The 25,808-nt window shown below is 45.9% G+C and overlaps 1 protein-coding gene across 6 annotated transcripts; it reads left to right on the top strand.

The window, feature by feature from the left end:
* The first annotated feature begins 929 nt into the window (after positions 1 to 929).
* Positions 930 to 24,943, top strand: LURAP1 (leucine rich adaptor protein 1). 6 transcript variants are annotated; one of them, XM_064589211.1, is made up of 4 exons: positions 930 to 1,304; positions 12,655 to 13,818; positions 14,151 to 14,362; positions 24,522 to 24,943. In XM_064589211.1, the coding sequence occupies exons 1-2, from the start codon at positions 1,101 to 1,103 to the stop codon at positions 13,168 to 13,170; spliced, it is 720 nt and encodes a 239-aa protein (XP_064445281.1). In that variant the 5' UTR covers positions 930 to 1,100; the 3' UTR covers positions 13,171 to 13,818; positions 14,151 to 14,362; positions 24,522 to 24,943. The 6 variants fall into 6 exon arrangements, with proteins under 6 accessions (XP_064445281.1, XP_064445280.1, XP_064445279.1 ...); XM_064589210.1 differs by having other exon boundaries at positions 12,655 to 13,843; XM_064589212.1 differs by having other exon boundaries at positions 931 to 1,304; positions 12,655 to 13,008.
* The last annotated feature ends 865 nt before the right edge of the window (positions 24,944 to 25,808 follow it).

Here is a 25,808-nt window from a genome sequence, read left to right as displayed (position 1 = left end):
TGGGGTTATATGTATAAACACCAGAAAAAAATAGTAAAATGTCGTTGCCTCCGGGGAGTGGGGCTAGAGGTGGAAAAGGATAGAGCTGGTTAACTATCTTTACATTGTAAATCCTTCTGTGACCACGCACTGGAATTACTTGGATTAAATACCCAAATCAAGCCAAAACAAAAAAAGTTTTTCATGGCTCCTCATTGCCTATAAAGTATAATCCAAGCACCATGGAACCATCTTCTATGACCTTGTTACTCAAAGTGTGGTCCCTGGCCCAGCAGCATGGCCATCACCTGGGAGCTTATTAGAAAAGAACCTCAGACTCCTTCCCGGATCTACAGAATCACCATCTGCGTTTTAACAAGATTTGCAGAAAATTCATAACCACAGACAGTCAAGCTTAAGAAACATCAGTCTACAGGATCAAGCATGATCCGGCCCATGTGGACCTTTTCATCTTCAATACTGGTTGCTTCTCATTGGCCAGAAGAACGTTATTTTCTACTTCTTTAAACTCAGTGACAGGGCAGTGGGCTGGCTCAGTCAGAAGAACATGTAACTCTTGATCTCCGGGTCTGAGTTTGAACTCCATGTTGGGTGTAGAGATTACTTTAAAATGAATGAATAAATAAACTTTAAAAAATAAAAAATAAATTCAGTGGCTACACTGAACTTGTGTGTGTCAGTAGCTAGCTAAATTCTAACCATTGCTGTAGACCCAGCCCTTCTACTCCAGGAAGCCTTTCAAAACCTTCTGCAGCTTCTGTCACCACTGTTCCTTAAACGCCCATATCCCTAACGGAGGATGCTTAGCTTTTTTCAGCAAACACTTATTGGGCGCCTGCTGTGTGACTGGCTGGATTCAGTTGGCAGAGTGGGGAGAAGGCACTGAACTCTCCTAGTGCTCTTTCAAGTACAAATCCAAGTACAAATCGCCCAGCCCCGCTCTGCGCGGCTTTTCTGAGTGTTACGGCGCCCTCCGCCCGCCCCCGCGCGACGCCGGCGGGGACCCACCGGTTCGGCTCCGCACCGCAGCGCGGAAAGGAGAACCCCGGGAACGAGACCCCGCCGTCCGGTCGCCCAGTCCTCTTCAGCCGTAGGCCCGCATGGAGTGGACTGCGGAGTCCCAGACGCCTGACCTGCGAGATGTGGAGGGCAAGGTGGGCAGGAAGACCCCTGAAGGGCTGCTCCGCGGGCTGCGGGGCGAATGGGAGCCGGGAACGTCCGGCGCCCTGCTGCTCCCGGGGGCGCCTAGCACCGGCCACGTCCACGGCCTGGGGGACAAGATCATGGCGCTGAGGATGGAGCTGGTGAGTGTGGGCTCCATGGGCCAGGAGGACGGAGTCCCCAGCTAGGGTTGGAAGGGACAGATTTATGCCCCCAGAGTTGGAGTGGAGAGGAGCGAATTAAAACTACCTAAGTCCTCAGGATCCCCCCCCCCCAGATCAATTCTTAAACCCTGGGGTCCATTAATTGCCCCTCCAAGGGTGAGTGGGTCCTGAAGACTTGAGGTGGGAGGCACTGGCTCTTGGAAGTTTTTCCTGCCAAATATTTGGGAGGGGAGAGGTGAGGCTGGGAAGCACTGAGAATCTAGCACAGCACAAATCTGCCCCCACCCTACCCCCCACCTTGGGCCATCTATCCCCTGGCCGCCATTATAGGGCAACCAGTTTCTTCTACTGCAAACTGGGTGCAGCGTTTGCTCGTCTGAGGCCTGGGTGTTCATGACAGGATTCAGCACAGAAGAGATCTGGGTGAAAACCGCCTGGACTAGGGCTACTAGAAACATCCTCCCTTTCCCCAACCTCCCCCCACCCAACCCCCACTTAAAGTACTTGGAAGTTCCTAGAACCTGGGCAGAGTAGCAGCACCATCACCTCTGAGCCCCCCAGGTGTACTGGATTTTTGCATCTCATCTGTACCTTCTTGGGGAGAAAAGAAGGAAATAGGCACCCTCTCCCTCCCCTGTTGCTGCTGGTCTAGATCCAGAGCCAGAAGGGCATTTGGGGCTGCCCAGGCTCCCCAAGGCCCTGGTTCCAGTGAAGGGGGTAATTTACACCTGCCACTACTTTGCAGCCAGTTCTGGGGAACTGAAGAATTCTCTCTGGCTCAGAACCAGGAGGCCACAGTGAGTGTGTCAGCTAATAGGTCTTTCTGGAGCCCACCATCTGCCTAGCTGGGCTGTGAGAGAGCAGAGAAGGAGGGCATGGGGGCTCTTAGGCTGGGAGGAGAGCTTTCTGGGCAGAGGAATCAGGGAAGGCTCCGTGGGGGAAGGATTTAAATGCCATGTGTGTACTTGGCCTGAAGGTTGGAGGTGAATGCCAAATTCTTCAGAGAGGGCTGTGACTGCCCACCTAAGGGAGGGGCTTGACTTTGCTTCATTGTACAGAGTGGTGCCAGGCATCATGCTGAGCACTTTACCAAATATTCGCTTAATCTTCACAGCAACCTTATTAGGCAAATGATATTTTATAGATAAAGAAACAGGTACAAAGAGGTTAAGTAACTGCCCAAGGTCGTACAAAAAGTAAAAAGCAGAGCCAGGTTTTGAACTCAGATGATCTGCCTGCACTTTACATTTTCACCATTGAGATCTGCTTTGTGCCAGACACTTTAAAGACATTTTATGTCATTGAAGTGAGAAAAGCAGTCATCTTTCCCCAGTCCCATAGATGAAGCATGCTTGCAGGTGTTAAGGGGCTCACCTGTGCTTACACAGGGAGCCAGTGGAGAAGTCATGCCTCTTCTCTGGCTCTCACTCTTTTGCCTTTGATGGAGATTAGCTGTTTGTAAACTTTAAGGGGGTACCTTTAACTTCTGATTAGGTCTCTACGTTCTTGACCTAGCCTGGCCCGGGACCCTAGGCTGCCCATTAAAGGTACAAAGGAGGGAGCCTGCTGGGGGCCAGAACAGGGAAAGGCTCCCTACCCCATTCCTTTCTCCTTCCTTGGCCAAGATGTCTTTGTGTACTCAGCCCTGCCCACTGGGGGGGGGGGGGGGGTTGGGGGCTGGGCAGACGGTTTCCCTCGGAGCCACTCACTGGTGGCAGAACTGGTCCAAGCTCTCTAAGCACTCCTGCAGGGAGGGGGCAGGCCTGCTCTTAAGGCCAAGGTTATTCCTGCCTCTAGGCTCCTTTCCTCTTGCTTCCCTCCCCCTCTCACCGGTTGAGTGAAGCAGCCACACTCTGGGATTTGTGGGAAGGGAAACAATGGCAACCTCCCCTACTTAATCCTCCTACCCAAGGAACTGTTGCTGCGACAACCCACCCCCACAGAGCAGTTTGAAAAAAAAGCTTTAGGCAAGGAGGGGAAGTCATGGGTTCAAGTCCTGACTCAGCTCCTGAGTCATTTTGAGATCTTGAGCAGAGCCCTGACTTTCTGTTGGCCTCAGTTTTTCTGCCTCTTGGAGGATGAGGGGACAGGGACTTGTGGGATCATATAGTCCTAGTAACAATAGTGTGAGAATCTCAATCCATGGCCAGGGAGCTGGGCCTGGGATCTCCGGGCTTTACCCCGGGGCCTGATGTGGATTGAGCAACGAGGAAGCCATACTTGTGACCCTGGGGCTGGGCAGAGAGTCTGCTGTTTATGTGTTAAGAGGGGTAGTAGGGGACCTGAATCCCCCTGGGAAGAGAAGTGGGTTGGAGTAGCCTTTGAGGCTGCATCTGTCCTGAGGATTTATCCCCTTTCTGTTTCCAAAGAGATGGTATGGAATGAGTGTTTCTTTTTCTGGCAAGAAAGCCTTGCTTTTTTCTATTCTGGGGAGTGTTGCTGTCACAGTCAGGGAATCCCACTGTCACAGGACTATAGAATCTAGTTCTCAGATTCATTTCCCATCAACACGGTAAAACTCAACCCCCTGAATCCTGGAGACCACCAGAGGGGCCAAGAATACTAAAGGCAAGAGATCACAAAGCTGACTCTGACCCATCCAATCTGAGGCTAAGCACCATCAACGAACTGTGCAGGACCTGCTGTCAGGGAGCTCACAGACTGAGTTCACAGGAAGGAGGGAGACAGACTAATAACTCTGGTACAGGATGATAAGTGTTACTAGAACCCAGGATGGGCTTCCTGGAAGAGTCTTCATTAAGGAGTCACATGGTCAGATTTGTACTCTGGAAAGACTACTTTTTTATTTTATTTTATTTTTTATTTTTTATTTTTTTTATTTTTTTATTCATGAGAGACAGAGCGAGAGAGAAAGGCAGAGGGAGAAGCAGGCTCCCAAGGAGCAGGGAGCCCGATGCGGGACTCGATCCCAGGACCCTGAGATCATGACCTGAGCCGAAGGCAGACGCTTAACCATCTGAGCCACCCAGGCGCCCTACTTTTTTATTTTTAAGATTTTATTTTTGGGGCTCCTGGGTGGCTCAGTCGGTTAAGTGCCTGCCTTCAGCTCTGGTCACAATCTCAGGGTCTGGGGATTGAGCCCTGCTTCAGGCTCCCTGCTCACTGGGGAGCCTGCTTCTCCATCTCCCTCTGCCTGCCACTCCCCCTGCTTGTGCTCTCTCGCTCTCTCTCATATAAATAAAATCTTTATAAAAATTAAGATTTTATTTTCAAGTAATCTCTACACCCAAAGTGGGGCTCGAAACTACAATCTCTAGATCAAGAGTCACACGCTCTACCGACTGAGCCAGCCAGGCACCCATGGAAAGGCCACTTTGAATTGGAGGGGATACATGCTGTGTCCTCTGGTTGGAATGCCTCTCTCCACCGCTTACTCAGGCTAAGTCCTACTTAACCTTTGTTTTTGTTTTTTTAAGCTTTTTTTAAATTTAAATTTAAATTTAATTTAATTTATTTGACAGAGAGAGAGACAGCGAGAGAGGGAACACAAGCAGGGGGGAGTAGGAGAGGGAGAGGGAGAAGCAGGCCTCCCGCCGAGCAGGCAGCCCGATGCGGGGCTCGAACCCAGGATCCTGGGATCATGACCTGAGCCGAAGGCAGACGCTTAACCGACTGAGCCACCCGGGCGCCAACCCCCCCCATTAACCTTTGTGTCTCAGCTCATGTGCCTTATCACAGGAAACATTTTCTTACCTGCCTTGGTTGGGTTATGGTCCTCTGGATAGCACTTGTTTCCCGTAGCATTTGCCACCCTGGATCTTAAGTGCCTGTGTCATCGTCTTATCTTACCCATAAACTGTGAACTCTCTGAGGTTAAGAAATGGTGTCTTTTCTTCCTTTAACACAATGTGATACCTATAAGAAACACTCCCTAAATATTGTTTCATAACTGAATAGATTAATTCTATCTTTTTTTTTTTAAGATTTTATTTATTTATTTGACACAGAGAGAGAGAGACAGCGAGAGAGGGAACACAAGCAGGGGGAGTGGGAGAGGGAGAAGCAGGCTTCCCGCCCAGTAGGGAGCCGGATGCGGGGCCGATGCGGGGCCCGACGCGGGGCTCGATCCCAGGACCCTGGGATCATGACATGAGCCAAAGGCAGACGCTTAATGACTGAGCCACCCAGGTGCCCCCTGGATTAATTCTATCTTAAGGAAGAGCAGGGAAGACTTCCTAGAAGAGGAATGGCATTTGAGGCTGGGGCTTGAAGGATGAATAAAGTCAGCGAGAATTCCAATTCAAGATGGCAGACTGAACGCATGCATTTACCTCTATTTCCTTCTGAAACTTCACTAAAAAGCCAGTAGAAGGATTATTTTAAAGGCCATGAAACCATTATGACAACAAAAACAGGAGAGAAGATGACAGGAACAAAATTTTGGAAGCTGAAAAGCAGAAGTAAGAGTGGTAACTTAGAAGACCTGAAAAAAGCTGAATTCCAAGCCAGCAGCAAGGAAAGCTGAAAAAGCAACACATTTTGCACTACAGAAACTCTCAAAGGTCTCAGGAGTTGGAAGCATGAGGTATTTCTGGAACTGGGGGCACAAGTGAAGCTGAAAACAAAAGGGTTTGTGAATGTCTGTTTAAGAATTGTACTCTAGGGCGCCTGGGTGGCTCAGTTGGTTAAGCGACTGCCTTCGGCTCAGGTCATGATCCTGGAGTCCCTGGATGGAGTCCCGCATCGGGCTTCCTGCTCGGCAGGGAGTCTGCTTCTCCCTCTGACCCTCCCCTCTGTCATGTGCTCTCTCATTCTCTCTCTCTCAAATAAATAAATAAAATCTTTAAAAAAAAAAAAAAAAAGAATTGTACTCTAAGATCCCCTCCCTAACTGGGCAACCAGGTGCCAGCCACTTCTTTATCCTAACAGAAGATTGGAGTAAGTTCTGGAAAAGAATAGTTCAGAGGGAAGGGAGGAAGGGGGAGGGGAAGAAAGGAGGGAAGAAAGGAAGGAAGGAGACAATACCGCAGGAGAAGCATTTTTAGTATGAGAAGTTTTGATTAATACCTTTAGTTTGGTTATGGACTAGGACCGTTGGTTTCCCCATTTATTTGTCCCCAGTATGAAATCACTGAAGATCATCTCTTTTATTGTATGTCATTAAGAATCTGTATAGTCTGTGGTATTTCAGTTATTTGTGTCCATATCTCCTTATTGAAACTGCAAGTTTCTGTCAAGCAGGGACAGTTTCTCCATGATCTTTGTAATTACTAGACAAGCCAGGTGCCAAATAATCATTTGTTTAATTGAATTAGAGTTGTGATATTATTCCAAAATCCCAAATAATTTCAGTTACAAAATTTTGTTCTGTGCTTATGCCGTGGTGAGTGAGCTGACTATGGTAGTATATGAAGCCAAATAGCTGCCATTCCTGAGCTGAAACTTGTCAGGCAGCATCCTGTGCATGTGAATATGTTCCTTCCATTTTTAAAAATAAACCTTTTAATGAGATAGTATCCCCATTTTACAATGAAGGAATGAAGGCTTAAAGGGGAAAAAAATTCCAATTTCCTCATGGTTTGTTAATGGCATAAGTGGAATTTGAATCCAGGTCCGTTTAATTCCAGTGCCTGTATTTTTCTCAAGGTACGAATACGTAGTCATATTCTGGTTTATCATTCTAGATGTAAGACAATTATGTCCTGAGTAATTTTTTTAAAGATTTTATTTATTTATTTGAGAGGGAGACAGAAATAGCGACAGAGAGCATGAGTGGGGAGGAGAGGGAGAAGCAGGCTCCCCGCTGAGCAGGGAGCCTGATGTGGGGCTCTATCCCAAGACTGTGGATCATGACCTGAGCCAAAGGCAGACGCTAACCAACTGAGCCACCCAGGCGCCCCTGTCCTGAATAATGTAATAAATATTTATCAATTAATATATATTTTAAAAAAAACTAGCACTGAAGGTCTCCAGATTGAGAGACAACAAGTAAAGTTGAGGGCAAGAGGGATTAGTAGGGGCACCTGGGTGGCTCAATTGGTTAAGCATCCAACTCTTGATTTCAGCTCAGTCCATGATCTCAGGATGGTGAGATTGAGCCCCACGTGGGGCTCCGTGCTCAGTGAGGAGTCTGCTTGAGATTCTCTCCCTCTCCCTCTGCCTCTCCCTGCACCCCCACCCTTATCCCCCCAACCCCGCTCTCTTGCATACACCACTCCATCTCTCTCTCTCTCAAATAATAGATAAATCTTTAAAAAAAGAGAGATTAAATAAAAATGTATCAAGTGTTCTTAAATACCCTTACAGCCTTTCCCCTTACTTGGCAGCTTTATGTTATATTCTTGAGATGGGTAGAATATGGTGAATGTGGTGAACCCAAGAGAAAAATACTGCAAGAGATACTGACTTCAGGGCTAACCCAAGTAACCCAGCCAGATGGTTACTAGTGAGGCTTAGAGTTGGCAGGCCTCACGTATGTACATAAAGTTTGCAATCAGCTTTTTAGAGACCATTCTGAGGTCTGAGCTGCTGCTAGAGGCTGTAAGACATCTGATGAGACCCTCTGACTATACAGGCATAAATAAACAGAAAAAACACCTTGAATGAAATGGACATAATACCAGGAGATGAGAACTTATATAAAACATTAATTATAGAGGCGTCTGGGTGGCTCAGTCGTTAAGCATCTGCCTTCGGCTCAGGTCATGATCCCAGGGTCCTGGGATCGAGCCCCGTATCAGGCTCTCTGCAGGCGGGAGGCCTGCTTCTCCCTCTCCCACTCCCCCTGCTTGTGTTCCCTCTCTCGCTGTCTCTCTCTCTGTCAAATAAATAAATAAAATCTTAAAAAAAAAATTATGTCCTTAAAAAGAGAAGAGGTATTATTGCAGCCACAGCAGGAACCTATAAAAAGGAAAACATTCAGGGGCGCCTTGGTGGCTCAGTCCATTAAGCGACCGACTCTTGATTTCGGCTCAGGTTAGATCTCAGGGTTGTGGGATTGAGCCTCGTGTGGAGTCGGCTGGGGATTCTCTCTCTCCCTCTGCACCCCCCCCCCAACTCACTCACTCTCTTTCAAGTAAGTAAGTAAATCATAAAAAAAATTTTTTAGAAAGGAAAATATTGGGGTGCCCAGGTGGCTCAGATGGTTGAGTGTCTGCCTTCAGCTCAGGTCGTGATCTCCAGATCCTGGGATTGAACCCCGCGTGGGGCTCCCTGCTCAGCAGGAAGTCTGCTTCTCCCTCTCCCTCTGCCTCTCCCCCTTCTCATGCTCTCTCTGTCTCTGTCTCTCTGTCTCAAATGAATAAATAAAAAATCTTAAAAAAAAAAGGAAAACATTCAGAGAACTGGAACAACTCTTAGAAATAAAAACATGATAGGAAAATATGAAAAAACTCAGTAGAAACATTGATAATGTTGAAATATTTCAGAAACTAGAACAAATAGAGAAAAAGATGGAAGAGAGAAAAAGAAAAGGATCCATCCAGGACACCCTCTATTCAAATAATAGGATTTCCAGGAAAAAACAAAAAAGTAGTGGAGGAGAAATAATCATCAAAGAAATAAAGACAATCTCCCAGAACTGAAGGACACGAGTCTCCAGTTTAAAAGGGCTCAACACAGGGTGCCTGGGTGGCTCAGTCAGTTAAGTGTCTGCCTTTGGCTCAGGTCATAATCTCAGGGTCCTGGGATCGAGTCCCACTTCGGGCTCCCTGCTCAGTGGGGAGTCTGCTTCTCCCTCTGCCTGCTGCTCCCCCTGCTTGTGCTCTCTCTCTCTCTCCCCCCTCTCTCAAATAAATAAAATCTTAAAATAATAAATAAATAAAAGGGCCCAAGAAGGGGTTCCTGGGTGGTTCAGTCGGTTGAGCGTCCAGCTCTTGGTTTCAGCTCAGGTCATGTTCTCGCTCCCCCCCACCCCAGTCCTGTGTCAGGGTCTGCACTCAGCAGGGAGTCTGCTTCCCCTCTCCCTCTCGCTGTGCTCCTCTCCCCCCCCGAAATAAATAAATAAAATTTTTTAAAAATAGAAGGGCCCAACAAGTGGCCAATTCAATGGATGAAAATAGACACACCATGGCAGATTATTGGGATAATTTAGAACACTGGGACCAAAGAGAAGATCCTGAAAACTTCCACAAAGAATAGGAAGACCGTCACATATGAATGACCAGGAATCAGAATGGCATCAGACTTTTCAAGTGTAACACTGAAAATTAAAAGACAACAGAACAGGGTGCCTGGGTGGCTCAGTTGGTTAAGCAACTGCCTTCGGCTCAGGTCATGATCCTGGAGTCCCTGGATCGAGTCCCGCATCGGGCTCCCTGCTCGGCGGGGAGTCTGCTTCTCCCTCTGACCCTCCTCCCTCTCATGTGCTCTCTCATTCTCTCTCTCTCAAATAAATAAATAAAATCTTAAAAAAAAAAAAGACAATGGAGCAATGCCTTAAATCCTGAAGAAAAATTATTTTTTTTAATTTTTGATTTTTTTCACTTTTTTAAAAGATTTTATTTATTTATTTGAGAGAGAATGACAGAGAGAGAGCACATGAGAGAGGGGGAGAGTCAGAGGGAGAAGCAGACTCCCCGCCGAGCAGGGAGCCCGATGCGGGACTCGATCCCGGGACTCCAGGATCATGACCTGAGCCGAAGGCAGTCGCCCAACTAACTGAGCCACCCAGGCGCCCAGAAAAATTATTTTTAACCTAGAATTCTATACCCAACAAACTGTCAACAGTGTGAGGGGAGAAGAACAGCATTTGAAACATGTGAATCTTCAACAAATGTACCTTCTATATAGACTTCCTCAAGAAGCCACTGGAGGAACTGGAGGCAATACACCACATACACGGTGAAGGAGGGAATCAAGAAAGAAGATGACATGGACCCAGGAAACAAGGGATCCAACTCAGGAAAAGAGGCAGAGGAATCCCTAGGTTGCTAGTGCAGGGGGATCCGTGGAGGACAGTTGTGCAGCTGGTTCAGATTGGGGCAGATCAGAAGGCTTCTGAAGAGCTGCCTCTAAGAACATGGAATAGATAGAATATGTGATATGTTTAAATGCCTTGAGATGAAAATTCAGACAATTGGGAGAGGGTTTGGGGATGACTTACTGATCACTATGTAGCAAACGAAGCAAAAGAGAAGGACTAGTAATGTAGTGGTAATAATAATATAACAATAATGGAATAAGGTGTGGTATATATCATTTACTATTATTATTCTAAGGCATAATTCTAAGGAATAATAATTATTATTGTTATTATTGGGACTCCTGGGTGGCTCAGTTGGTTAAGCGTCTGCCTTCGGCTCAGGTCATGATCCCAGGGTCCTGGGATCGAGCCCCACATCAGGGTCCTTGCTCAGCGAGGAGTCTGCTTCTCCCTCTATCTGCTACTCCCCCTGCTTGTGCTCTCTCTCTCTGACAAATAAATAAAATCTTAAAAGATCATTAAAAATTATTATTATTATTATTATTCTAAGGAAAACATGAAGTAAGAAATGAAGAGTAACCATAGTGAACTGTACAACTCAGCTGTGAATAGCATTTCCAAATCCTTATAAGGTAATCACCAAACAGCTCATTTTATTGCATATGTTGGGAATACCGGGAGATGGGAAAGGTGTCTGTATGGCAGAGGAGTGGGTAGTAGGATGAGAGTTAAATCCTTAACCTTCTATCATGTGGGAAGTCAATAGAAAATACCTAAAACTTAAAAGTCAATAAGTAGCATGTTATTTGGAGATTCGAAAGAAGTACCAAAATAAACAGCTAAAAAATTGATTAATAGTTGTCTCAGGGGAGTGAGATTTAGGATTTGGATGGGGGCCTATTACTTTCATGATAAATCTCACAGAACTGTTTGCCTCTTTAATCCATGTGCATCCATTACTTTGATTACAAGGAAAAGCAAATAAAACAAAATCAGAAGGTCATGTGTGACAAGACCAGGGGCTCCCCGGGGCAGTAAACTAGAGGTGAAGCTGGAGAGACGTGCAGGGGCTGCATCCTGAGAGCTTTGGAATGCCAGCGCTGAAGGGTTCAGATTTTCTTTTCCAAGAGCAGTGCAAACCCCAGAAAGGCTTTTGAGCAGGGGAGGGACAGATTCAGACTTGTGTTTGGGGAAGATAACTTAGGGCATCTGAGCTGGGAGGGACCCTAGAGATTCCCCGGTAAATCAGACTTACTCCCAGTACAGACAGGGAGAGAGGTGTGTGGTGAAGAGAAGCCCCGAATCCCCAGCCAGCAGGATTCTGACCCTTTGAACAACGGCTACCAACACCCTGAAGGGACTGGGGAACCAGGTTAGCTTCCTCTTTCTTTCCCCAGCTCTTGCCTCTCTTTGGCCCTACTTCCTAATTAACACCAGGCTCCCTATCAGGCTGTTCTTTGAATCTGGACTGTTTCAATAGTTAATACTCTATCTATGGAAGTTCAAAGCTCAGTAGGATCAGATTTCAATACTAAACATTTACTGAGGGGCGCCTGGGTGGCTCAGTCGTTAAGCGTCTGCCTTCTGCTCAGGTCATGATCTCGGGGTCCTGGGATCGAGCCCCCACATCGGGCTCGCTGCTCGCAGGAAGCCTGCTTCTCCCTCTCCCACTCCCCCTGCTTGTGTTCCCTCTCTCGCTGTGTCTCTCTCTGTCAAATAAATAAATAAAATCTTTAAAAAAAAAATTTACTGAGACCCTACTCTGCGTCAAGCACTGTGTTGAGTACTTAATAAATAGCATCTCAAAATTCTCACAGCCATCCTGTGAGATGAGTGATGTAGCCCAGTTTTACAAACAAGGAAACCAAGGCTCAAAGAATATAAGAAAGTTGTCCACAGGGTGCCTGGGTGGCTCAGTCGGTTGAGCATCTGCCTTCGGCTCAGGTCATGATCCCAGGGTCCTGGGATCGAGCCCCACGATGGGCTCCCTACTCAGCGGGAAGCCTGCTTCTCCCTCTGCTGCTCCCCCTGCCTGTGCTCTTCAGCTCTCTCTCTGTCAAATAAATAAGTAGAATCTTTAAAAAAAAAAAGAAAGAAAACAGAAAGTTGTTCACAGTCATCTACTCATCAGTGGTAGAACTGAGATTTTTTTTTTAAGATTTTATTTTTAAGTAATTTCTACACCCAGCATGGGGCTCGAACTTACAACCCCGAAATCGAGAGTCGCATGTTCCAGCGACTGAGCCAGCCAGGCACGCCCCCGAACTGAGATTTTAAACAGTGATCTGTCTGCTTCTAACGCCCACTCTCTAAACCAACCATGCTTCTATTCCCAGCTCTTGAAATTGGAGCATGGTTGGTTGGACTACAAAGCGGGGCCTCTGGAAACATTTGGGAAACCCCTGGCTCAGAACCCCAGACTGATTCCTTCTCCCACTCCCCCAGGCTTACCTGCGAGCCATCGATGTGAAGATCCTGCAGCAGCTGTTGACCTTGAATGAGGGCCTCGAGGCTGTGCGCTGGCTGTTGGAGGAGAGGGGGACGCTGACCAGCCACTGCGGCAGCCTCACCAGCAGCCAGTGTAGCCTGACGGGCGGGAGCCCAGGCCACTCGAGGAGAGGCAGCTGGGACAGCCTGCCAGACGCCAGCTCCGCTGACCGGCTGGACAGCCCCTCCATTGGCAGCTTCCTAGACACGGTGGCCCCCAGCGAGCTGGATGAACAGGGCCCCCCTGGGGCTGCCCGTCCTGAGGTGGCCTGGGCAGAGGGCACACCCAGTGTGGACAGGGCCGGGACGGAGGTGGGCCTGACAGCCAGCAGGCTAGGGAGCTTGAGGGCTGTATGGAAGCCCCCCGGGGAGGTCCAAGGCGGACCGCCTGAGCCACTGGGGGACGAAAGTGCCAAACTGGGCTCTGAGGCCCACTGGTACTGGCAGTGCCAGGATGACGTGACCTTCTTATAGTAACTTTCCCACCCTTTTGTATTCCGATGGCTCTCTCATCGCTAGGCCCTGGTCTCCCTGAAATTTATTCTCCCTCATTCTGGGCCCAGGAAGAGGCGGCATTGGAAGCAGTTACCATGGAAACCTGGCCTCATCATCCTTTGGTCCCCGAGGAGGCTCTGCCTTTATCCCTCAATTATGGGGACCCTAGAGCTATTTCCATAGATACATTGACTCTAGAGGCTTGACCTGTGGCTTATGGTACGATAGGGCCTTTCCCTTTTCCTCTGCAACTAGGTAAGGATCTGAGGGATTTCGGAAGCCTAAGAGATCGCTGATGAAGAGATGGAGTAATGACCTCACCCAACATCTAGGGTCTTGGCCGCCCCCTTGGCCAAGGTGGAGAACTGGGGAGGCACCCGGACATTCAGGGCCAACCTCCCAGGGACTGGTCCTCCCAGAAGCCTTTGGGCCTGGTAGGACCATCCCTTCCTGTCTGGTAGTGATGTCACTTCCTGCCAGGATGCATGAGCCTTTCCTCTGTACCAGTCTCTCAGGGGTGGTGGTCCGTACCGAGGGGGCTGAGCCCTTGCTGCTAGGCGAGCCCGTACCGTTTATTCTCCACACCGTTACTTCTTGCAAGCAGGACCGCACCCTTCCCCCCTTCTGGTAGGAAAGCGTCTCACTGTCAGAGGTCTGTGCTGCTTTTCAGAAAGATTCTTACTTTTTAAACGGGGTGCGCTCATTTTATTCTAGAGGGTCTCACTTCCTCTGTGCCCGCATCCCTGTCTGATGCAAGCACTCCTACATCTGTGCTTTTAGGAAGGGAAACGCGGGGGCCTCTACCCACGGCTCTCCAAAGTTTGTCCGGCCTGCCCGGTTGGGTCCCCTGTCTTTCCCTGTCCCGGGGTTGCCGCCGTTCTTGTATTCTGGCCCCAAATCTGTCTGCCAGGAGGTCCAACCTTTGTGTCTCCACACCTTCTCGGTTTCCACTTCCACAGGCCTTTTATATGCCGGTGAGTCCTCCATCCACCCCCCTTCTGTCCCCATTGCTGATGGAAATCAGAGGGAGGAGAAGCTTGAAGTCTCCGAGCGCTGGAGGTGTATCGTAATTTCCAAAGGCGGGGAGGTGTCTTCTTGGATCCTGTGATTTCCCTTCCCCCATCCTGCCCCGGACTTTCCTCCATTTGGTCACAAGGATGTGTGCCAGAGGGTGAGATACAACAAATCCCCTTGTCTGGGTTACAATGGGTGGTGGTTGCGGGGGAGGGGGTGTGGCAGGGAAAGACAGAGGCTCTTTGGTCCTAGGGCCCACATCCTGGGAGGGGGAGAGATCCAGAGGAAGCCTGCTTTCTTTCCTCCCTTAGAGCAAGCCCTAGACTCCTGGGACCTGAGGAGAGAGTAGGAGACCAGCTCTGGGCCTGGGGCCTAGGGCCCTAGTGATTTACAGCAAAGAAAGAATACACAGAAGCTGCCAACCTGGGGCCCAAGGAGGGGACGGGACAGAGGCGGGGGCTATAACGATGTCAGAGAATGAATGCTTGGAGATTAACCCTTTGAACCCCAGCTAACTGTCCAGATTTTGGTCCTTATTTTTCCTGGGGCCTGAAACTAATTATTGGAAGGCAAAAAGGAGAGAAAAGGATGTCGGGTGATCCTTGCCTAGTTGCTGTGCCATCTTGCATGAAGAAGTGGTCTTCCCCAAATCCTAGAATAACTCCTGCATTCTTTACTTTTCATTCTATGCTGGGGAAGGGAAGGAAGCCAAGTTCACCTCCACTTCCCCTAAATTCCTCAGGTTTTGTTCTGCAAGCACCACTCCAGTCCTTTTGGGGCAATACATTCAGCCTGTGGCTCTCCCCTAAAGACCCTCTCTTCTCCCGTCTCCTCAAAGTGATAGAAATCTCTAAAGTATATTCCTAGCCTCTTCTCCTTTGCTACCTACCAGCCCTCTCCATACCACCTCTCCTGGTCTTGGGGGTCCTGATTTCCCCTCTGGCTGGGAATACAAATACCCTTTTCCGGTCCCTACTCTGTTGCCATTTTGTAGTGTGCTTTTGGGTAAACTACCTTTTTCACTTAGAAGCCTTGTATGCCTTTTTGAAGCTTCCTTGTTTGATTAGGCTACAAACTTCTGAGCTGAAGGGGTTGCGCGCCCTCTTGTGGCCATTATGCACCATTGCCAGGAATAGCTGCATAGAACCTCCAAGCTCAAGCACAGCCTTACAGACCAGCCCGTCAGTGCACAGACAGGCTAGAGAGACAGGCCTAGAGAGGGCAGAGATTTGCCCAGTGTCACCCATTGTAGATGCACGGCAATGCCCGGGTTAGAGAACCCAGATCTACAGTGCCATCACTTGGCCAGCCTGTCTGTTCCCCTGTCCCACCCAGTCAACACCACTCAAGCCCAAAGGACAGAGAGCAGTTTTTCTCATTTAAGATTTGGGTTCTTAATCCCACCCTAGAGAGGCAGCTCAGTGTTTGGAGAAAGAGCTGTAGGCTCTGAGGGAAGAGAACCTTGGACCTGGATTGGGTAAAGGGTTCATGAATCTGGACTGCAGATACAAGAAAAATTATCCTGGACCAACAATTTTTCCAGGGAGGGCCAGGAGACCCAGATAGGATGGAGGTAGAGAGCTCAGCATTTCGGACCAGGAGGTTAGAAGTGGGGTGGGGGTGGGGAGCTTTGAGATGAGGAAATGATGGGTCCTGTGGAGTTGGGGAGCTCCACAGGTCAAGGGAGTACATACAGCCCGGTTTGATAGGCACAAACGGGTAAAGGCAGGTTTGAGATATGGCAGCTGCAGAAACAATGTCTAGGAGGGTAAGGAGTGGTGCTGACGGCATGATGGACCATCAAGGAGCTATGAGACCACGGGAGTGGGCAAGTGTAAGGGCCCGCATTTAGGATGGGATGGTAAGGCTGAGCACTGGGCGGACTGGAGGCTCAGTGGCAGCTTGGGTGAGAAGTGCTCAGGGTTTGTAGCAGACAAGCTCACTGTGTGCAAGGGGCCAGGCACTGCTGGGTGCTCTGTGACACCTGCTGAATGAATGGAAGAATGAATGTGTGTAAACCCACAAGGAGATGTGACTTATTATTTTTTTTAAGTGGGTAATTAGGTAGTAGTAGGTAATTTAAAACATTATTCTATTTAATTCTTAGCAACACTATAAATAATGCATTATTAGCAACGTATTGTTGCTTAGACATTTGCTCAAGGTCAGATAGACAATAAAACAACTGTAATATGAAACTGGGTTAGTCTGGCTGCTTGGGCTTCCAGAAAGTCTTCTCTGATTCCCCAGTCCTCGGTGTCACAGATGTCACTCTTCTAGAACAGGCTATGCTGCCCAGCAGCAGGGCCAACGTACTAGCTTCCTGCTGCTGCCGTGATGAATTACCGAAACTCCTTGGCTTAAAACAACCCAAATGTAGTATCTCACAGTTCTGGAGGTCAGAAGTCCCAAATCAGTTTCACTGGGCTAAATTAAAGTCAAGGTGTTGACCTGTCTGTATTCCTCCTGGAGACTCTAGGGGAGAATCCATTTCTTTGCCTTTTCCAGCTTCTAGAGGCTGCTCGCATTCCTTGAATCGTGGCCCCTTCCTCCATCTTGAAGGCAGCCGATAGCATCTTCTCTTCTCTCTGACCTCTGCTTCCATCCTTTGATCTCTTTCTAATTCTCCTTTCTCTTACGAGGATTACGTTGTGATTACATATGCTTGTGATTATATTGGGCCCCCTGGGATGATCTAGGATCATCTCCCCATGTCAAGATCCTCAATGTAACCTTATCTTCAAAGTCCCTTTTGTCATAAAAGGTGAAATATTCACAGGCTTTGAGGCTTAGAACATGAATATCTTTGGAGGAGGGCCATTATTCAGATAATACCGGAGATGGAGGGTGGGCAGATGGATGCACCCAGGCCCAGAATGAGCCCCTATGTTTTGGCTAGCCTCCCTCAGCCTGGAGTGAAGGGTGGTGGGAAGGTGGTGGCCAGGTCCAGGCCCCATGTCTGGAGAATGCATCATCACTACCAGGGAGAGCTGAGACTGAAGGGAGAAATTCTCAGCTTAGGGAATTTTCAGGCTTGACACTTTTCCTGGTGAACATGGTGGACAGTTCCAGAAAGTTCTGTCTTCAACACTGCCTCCTCCCTAGAACCATTCTGTGCTCCTCAAGGCAGAAGATAACTACCAGCGAACTAGCCTGGGCTCTCTCTGGAAAGGGTAGATTCGTTGTCACCTTTTTATTTTTATTTTTATTTATTTTTAAGATTTTATTTTATTTATTTGACAGAGAGAGCACAAGCAGGGGGAGCGGCAGGCAGAGGGAGAAGCAGGCTCCCCATGTGATTCGGGGCTCCATCCCAGGACCCCGGGATCATGACCTGAGCTGAAGGCAGATGCCGACTGAGCCACCCAGGCGCCCCTCCTTGCCACCTTTTTAAATTATTATTTTTTATTCCTTAATAAGTTAAACCATGCTCCTCAGAGCATGGTAAACTCTCATCCTCAGTTGATACGAGACCCTCTGTTGCTTTATTTTCTTCTTTTGATCCTTGAGCCCTATTCTCATTCCTCTCCCTGACCTAGGCATACCCTCTAATGTTTTAGTATGTGTTTGGATATGTTTGTGTCTTTAAATATATATATGATTGTGTACCTATGTGTCTTACTATATATAAATATTCTTTTACAATAAGCTAACTTCCATAACGAATTGCCTCATATTTCAATGATTTAACGCAATAAAGATTTATTTTTCACTTACAGGGGGAGTACAGGTGTTCCTGCTCGGACTCCTCTCTTCCACTGTCCATTTCAGGTCCCAGGTTCCTTCCATTTTTCTGGTGGTGATAGCCTGATTCTGCATCATAAAGTTCCTGTCAATTTTTTGCCAAATTGTTTTAACATCTATTAATGTCTGTTTTATAAATTGGTTAATTCACTAGAGATTACAAAATGATGACTTTTCTAATGCTGTTATGCCCTCTTTTATTCTAATTCTATAGAGAAAAACTTTTTCACATCCTCTAGGACTATTTCGTTACCCTAAAATAAAGTTTATACCAGAATAGCAAGATGAATGCTTAAATGTCTTCCCTTATTTATCACTGTTAAAGTAGTAAATTGATGCCCTAGCAACTTGATGTTCGACGATTTTGTTTTGTTTTGCTCTCTCTTTAAATTATTATTGTGAATTTGTAGTTTTTAATATATTTAATGTCTTTTAATCACTTGCAGTTGTTTTGTTTTTATAAAATGTCAAGCATAGACAAAAGTAGACAAAGTAGTACAGTTGACCCTTGAACGATGCCATAGGTTAGGGGCACTAACCCCCTGCCCAGTTGAAAATCCACATGTAACTTTTGACTCTGCAAAAACTTAACCACTAATAGCCTAATGTTGACTAGAAGCCTTACTGATAACAGAAACAGTCGATTAACACATATTTTGTAGTGATATGTACTACATATTTTTTCCTTACAATAAAGTAAGGTAGAGAAAAGAAAATGTTAAGAAAATCATAAGGAAGAGAAAATACATTTATAATAGTATACTGTATTTATAAAAACAAAATCCATGTGTAAGTGAACCTGCACAGTTCAAACCCATTTTTCAAAGGTCAGCTGTATAGTGTATAAACCACTCCCCCACACACAGACAAACATACATATGGTAAAATACCTCATGAGTACATATTAATACTTTCAATTCAAATTCAAGATTAAAGAGCTTTTACTCAATCTCTTGTCTAGTTCCTTTTTTCTGTACCAAGAATCCTGGTTTTCAAGGATGCAGGTGATAATAGAATTAGGATACTCCATAATTACTCATTTCTTTTATCTAATCCACAAAGCGCTCTCAGAATAACAATACTACCACCAATATGATTACTGAAAACATTAAGAAAGCATTTTGCAAATGCATTTCCCATTCTCTACTTCATTAAAAACCTTTGTAGTAAATCATTGTCAGGGAATATAATCATTATATAATAGATCTCTCCTTCTTAGCCCTTATATGTTTTAGTTCTACAAGTAATCTTATAATTAACATTAATCTCTAGTCTTTACGTCATTCTACTCTCTTTGGTTGTCGGAAGCTGATTTTCTAGTAGATTACCCAGGAAGGGCACTTGGCAATGGTGTTTTCTGAGATCTTACATGTTGATAAGTCTGTGCCCTTTATTATTTTTTTTTAATTTTTAAAGAACTTTAGATGTTTTCTCATTTGTTTTTTTTGTAAGATTTTACTTATTTATTTGACAGAGAGAGACGCAGTGAGAGAGGGAACACAAGCAGGGGGCAGTGGGAGAGGGAGAAGCAGGCCTCCTGCGGAGCAGGGAGCCCGATGCGGGGCTCGATATGGGGCTCGATCCCAGGACCCTGGGATCATGACCTGAGCCAAAGGCAGACGCTTAACAACTGAGCCGCCCAGGCGCCCCAGTCTGTGCCCTTTATACTTACAAAGTCTGTTTTGCTAGGTTCACACTTTCCTTTCTTGGGTCTCTTAAATGTTACTTCATTTTCTTCTGGCATAAAGTGTTACTGTTAAAGCCTAATGATGGGGGCGCCTGGGTGGCTCAGTCAGTTGGGCGTCTGCCTTCAGCTCAGGTCATGATCCCAGGGTCCTGGGATCGAGCCCCGCATCGGGCTCCCTGTTCAGCGGGAAGCCTGCTTCTCCTTCTCCCTCTCCCACACCCCCTGCTTGTGTTCCCTCTCTCGCTGTGTCTCTCTCTGTCAAATAAATCAATAAAATCTTTAAAAAAAAAAAAAAGCCTAATGATGATTTAATTTTTCCTCTGTGTGTGTGTGTTTAGATGCCCAAAGGATTTTTTCATTCTTTTTTAAAGATTTTATTTATTTATTTGACGGAGAGAGACACAGCGAGAGAGGGAACACAAGCAGGAGGAATGGGAGAGGGAGAAGCAGGCTTCCCACTGAGCAGGGAGCCCGATGTGGGGCTCGATCCCAGGACCCTGGGATCATAACCTGAGCTGAAGGCAGACGCTTAACGACTGAGCCACCCAGGCGCCCCAGGATTTTTTCATTTTCTTTAAGGTTCAGTCATTTTAGGGGTGCCTGGCTGGCTCAGTCGCTGGAGCATACGACTCAAGATCTCAGGGTTGTGAGTTCAAGCCCTACATTGGGTGTAGAGATTACTTAAGAATAAAATCTTTAAGGGGCGCCTGGGTGGCTCAGTTGGTTAAGCGACTGCCTTCGGCTCAGGTCATGATCCTGGAGTCCTAGGATCGAGTCCCGCATCGGGCTCCCTGCTCAGTGGGGAGTCTGCTTCTCCCTCTGCCCCTCCCCCCTCTCATGTGCTCTCTCTCATTCTCTCTCTCTGAAATAAATAAAACCTTTAAAAAAAAAGAATAAAATCTTTAAAATAAAGTAAACATTTTATTAGAATGGCTTTTTGCAGGTCATTTTGGGACCACATTCTCAGCTTTGCAGTATGCTCTTTGAAGACATAGTTTTGAGGTTTTCCTTTATTTCAGGAAACTTTCTAGAATAGTTTTTAGTATTCTAGTCCTTTGCTCTGGTTTTCTTCTTCGGGAACTCATCTATCCGATTTTTTTCTTTTTGCCCATTTTCATTATTTGTCAATGTCTAACTTTATCTCTTCATATTTTTTAATTTTTAAACATTTCCTCTTTTCCATTGTATATCTAAGGCATCATCTTTTGTGCTCACTGTTCTTGTGTACTTTCTAGTTTAGTCTTCACTTCTAAAATGATCTTTTTCTTTCATTTCTCATCCGTCCTGAGTACTGTTGCATCATGTCTGAATTTTTCTGATTCTGATTTATGTTGCCCTTTCATGTATCGTATCATGTTCTTAGTGTCTTTTGGCTTGTTGTGAAATAGTAGTTAGGAGTTGTGGTCTGTTTTGTGGCATGCCTTTCTGGTGTGCTCCATTATCCGTAGTAATGTGACTTTTATGGTTCTTTTATGATAACTATATGGGATTTGACCTTGATACTTTTGTATTGTTCATTTTCTGTGAAATTAGTTTTCCTGAACTGAAAAAATGAGGTGGGGTTCGGAAAAACTTTTATCACATCACAGAGCTCCCTCCTCTGTTACTTTGTCCGGCTTGCTTTCTGGGATATCCTGGCTCTGTTCCCCTCCTCTAGCCTCTTTCCTTTCCTTCTTCTGTGTTGTCCCCACCTTACTACATTTTGATTCCACTCCAAGCAACTTCTCCTCGGTGTGTGGCATGGTACTAGAAGGAAGCTGTGGTGGGTCAATTTGACAGTTCATAGGAGCCATACCTGCCCCAGTCCCTTCGACTTTCTCACTGCAGGCCCTCGGCACTCTCCTGCTATTTTAGATGGCAGATCCCTCCTAGTTTCATTTACTGTTCTCAATTGGCCTGTCTTGGTTCCGGTGACTATCTGTAGGCTTTTTTGAGCTCTGTTCTTATTCTGTCAGAGGCCATCCCTTTGTTTCCTTCTTTCTCTTGCACCAATGCTGATCCTGTGCAGGTCTGGTGGATGTTGGTGGTTTGTTCCCACTTGCTTTTATTGGGGGGTTGTGGAGATGCCTTTGCACCAAATTTTGTTGTAAATGCTGTCCGTGTTTTTTTCTTTTTAATTTTACTCTCCAGTCACCACATAAATTTTTATGCGGGGATAGACATAGAACTATGCTGCCACCATTACCATCGTCTTCCCAGAATCTTCTCCTTTTATCCTTTGATGTCTATAAAATCTGTCGTCACATCCCCTCTTTCATTCCTGATATAAAAAATTTGTGCTTCTTTGTTTTATTCTTGACCAATCTTCCTAGGAGTTTGCCCATTTTATTAATATTTTTAAAGAACCAACTTTTTTGCCAAACCATAAATTCCACATTCCAAAGTTTAGTAAGTTAAGTAATAAGCTTGAGACCTGTGGCATGATTTATGATTTGAATGACTAGCCTTCAAAATTAGGACACTACTGGGGCGCCTGGGTGGCTCAGTCGTTAAGCGTCTGCCTTCGGCTCAGGTCATGGTCTCAGGGTCCTGGGAACGACAGCCCCGCATTGGGCTCCCTGCTCAGCGGGAAGCCTACTTCTCCCTCTCCCACTCCCCCTGCTTGTGTTCCCTCTCTCGCTATGTCTCTCTCTCTCTCAAATAAATGAAATCTTTAAAAAAAAAAAACAACAACCAATTTTTTGGCTTTGTTAATTTTCTCTATTGTTCATTTTGTATGTCATTGAAATTTAATCTTTATTTCCTTTATTCTATTTGGGTTTAATTTGCTCCTCTTTCTCTAGTTTCTTAGGTGGAAACTTAGATAATTGATTTTTAAGCCTCTATTTTCTTTTCTTTTTTTTTTTAAAGATTTTATTTATTTATTTGACAGAGAGAGACATAGCGAGAGAGGGAACACAAACAGGGGGAGTAGGAGAGGGAGAAGCAGGCCTCCCGCTGAGCAGGGAGCCCGATGCGGGGCTCGATTCCAGAACCCTGAGATCATGACCTGGGCCGAAGGCAGACGCTTAACGACTGAGCCACCCAGGTGCCCCTCTATTTTCTAATATAAGCTATAAATTTCTCTCTAAGCACTGATTTACCTGCATTTCATACTTTTTTTTTCCTTTTGAGAGAGCGAGCTGAAGGGACAGAGGGAGAGAGAGAATCTTAAGAAGGCTTCATGCCCAGCATGGAGCCCTACTCGAGGCTCAATCCCATAACCCTGAGATCATTACCGTAGCAGAAATCAAGAGTCCGATGCTTAACTGACTGAGCCACTCAGGTGCCCCCATCTCATACATTTTTAATATATTTTATTATTATTGTTATTATTATTATTATTATACAGTTAAAAAATGTTTTATGATTTCCTTTGCTATTTCTTCTTTGGCCCATGAGTTAATTAGAAACATTGCTTACCAGGTATTTGTGGCTTTTTAGAAAGCCTGTTATTGATTTCTTTTTTTTTTTTTAAAGATTTTATTTATTTGAGAGAGAGAATGAGATAGAGAGAGAGAGCATGAGACAGGGGAGGGTCAGAGGAAGAAGCAGACTCCCTGCCGAGCAGGGAGCCCGATGCGGGACTCGATCCTGGGACTCCAGGATCATGACCTGAACCGAAGGCAGTTGCTTAACCAACTGAGCCACCCAGGCACCCTGATTTCTAATTTAAATCTAGAAAATATATTCTGTATGATGTCTATTTTTAAAAATTTATTGAGATTTTTTTTATGGTCCAGAATATGACCTTTCTGGCTGAATGTTCCCATACCCCCTTGAAAAGAACATGCACTTTGCAGTTGTTGTGTATGATGTTATACAAATGTCAATTAGGTCAAAGTATTCGATAGCGTTGGTTTAGTATATCCTTGCTGATTTTTTTTTTTTTAAGATTTTATTTATTTATTTGAGAGAGAGCGCACATGAGAAGGGGGAGGGTCAGAGGGAGAAGCAGACTCCCCGCTGAGCAGGGAGCCTGATGCGGGACTCGATCCCGGGACTCCAGGATCACGACCTGAACCGAAGGCAGTCGTTTAACCAACTGAGCCACCCAGGCGACCTATCCTTGATAAATTTTTATCTGCACCGTGCTCAGCGGGGAGTCAGCTTAAGGATTCTCTCTCTCCCTCTGCCCTTACCCCGACTCATGTGCACACACTCTCTCTCTCTCAAATAAGTAAATAAATCTTTAAAAATAAATAAATAGGGGCACCTGGGTGGCTCAGACATTAAGTGTCCGCCTTCGGCTTAGGTCATGATCCCAGGGTCCTGGGATCAAGCCCCGCATCGGGCTCCCTGCTCAGCGGGAAGTCTGCTTCTCCCTCTCCCACTCCCCCTGCTTGTGTTCCCTCTCTCACTGTGTCTCTCTCTGTCAAATAAATAAATAAAATCTTAAAAAAAAAAAAAAAATCAAGGTGCCAGCAGGGTTGCATTCTTTTGGGAGCCCCTAGGGGAGAAACTGTTCCCTTTCCTTTTCCAGCTTCTAGAGGCCATCTGCTCTCGGACACTGATTCCTCTGCCTCCCTCTTCCATTTTTAAGGATACTTCTGATTTCTTTGGACCAGATAATCCAGGATGATCTCTCCATCTCCAGGTCATCTGATTAGCAACCTTAATTCACCTTTGTCAAGTAACCTATCATATTCACAGATTCTGGAGATTAAGCCAGGGACATCTTTGATGGGCCATTATTCTGCCTACCACACCCACATATTTATCATTTCTGGTGATCTTCATGCCTTCCTGTAGATTATTTGGTGTCATTTTCCTTTAGTCTGAAGAACTTTCCTTAGCATTTTTTGTAGTATGAGTCTGGTGGTGATGATTCTCTGTATTTGTTGATCTGAACCTGTATTTATTCTGCTTTCATTTTATTTTTAAAAAACTAAAATAACCCGAACAGCTTCCCGTCAGCCGGTGCCCGCGCTTCGTGGTGGTCCCTCGTGCCTGGTCGTCTCCCGGGGCGGCGCTGGGTCCCCCACATCGTGTTCGGAGACAAGAGCTGAAGGGACAGCCCAACATGCGGCTCAGCCTGGGGTCAGAGCCTGCGACGTGCCCTGACCCGAGGGTCCGGGGGGCGCCCGTGACCCCCTGCGCATCCGGGCACCTGGTGGGTGGGCTGTGGTGTTTACACGTTGGACTCAGGGATCCTCCCCTGGCCCTGCAGGGGCTGGGAGGGGCGGGTGGGCGAGTTCGTCCTGCTCCTGGACCACCCGCTAGAATGGACTTTCCACGCAGCATAAAGTAGATTCCACCCCCCCCCAAAAAAACTAAAATAAACTTTATTGAGGTATAATTTACATATAATAAAATGAACCTACTTTACATATACAGTTTGATGAGTTTTGACAATGTATACACTCATGTAATCATTATCACAATCAATACATAGAACATTTTAATCATTTCAAAAATGTATCGCATGCCCCTTTGCAGTCAGGCTCTCTACTGCCCTGGCTCCAAGCAACCACAGATCTGCTTTGTATCAATCAAGATTAGTTTCTTCTTGTTTTAAAATTTCATATAAATAGAATAATACAATATGTACTTTTTAAAAAAAGATTTTATTTATCCCCACAGATATTTTATTTATTTATTTATTTATTTATTTATCCCCACAGAGCAGGGAGCCCAACGCGGAACTCAATCCCAGGACGCTGGGATCACGACCCGAGCCCAAGGCAGGTACATAACCTGACTGAGCCAGCCAGGCGCCCACAATATGTACATTTTCATATCTGGCTTTTTTTGTTCAGCATCATGTTTTTGAGATTCACACATGTACGTATCAAGAGTTTGTTACTTGTTACTGCTAAGAAGTATTCAATTGTTATTTGTTAATCCATTGACTTATTGATGGATATTTTAGTTGTTTCTAGTTCCTTGCTCTGAATTAAGATTCTGTGAGCATTCATGTACAAGCCTTTTTGTCAACATTTTTTTAAACATTTGTTTATTGAATAAATACCTCTCTTGGATGAATACCTAAGAGTGGAATGGGTGAGTTCTATGGCAAGTATAATTTTAAAAGACACTGTCAACCCTTTTCCCAAAGTGCTTGTGACATTTTACATTCCAACAAACTATGTGAGTTCCAGTTGCTCTACATCCTCCCCAACCCTTAGTATTGTCAGTCTTTTTAATTTTAGCTATTTTAATAGGTATGTAGAGGTATCTAATTTGCATACAT

The sequence above is a fragment of the Mirounga angustirostris genome, unplaced genomic scaffold, assembly GCF_029215605.1.
Source record: "Mirounga angustirostris isolate CCGP_5_RB_7025 unplaced genomic scaffold, mMirAng1.0.hap1 SCAF_4, whole genome shotgun sequence".
Lineage (NCBI taxonomy): Eukaryota > Metazoa > Chordata > Mammalia > Carnivora > Phocidae > Mirounga > Mirounga angustirostris.
The sequence above is the reverse complement of the archived record's forward strand: the minus strand, read 5'-3'. Positions and strand labels throughout refer to the sequence as shown.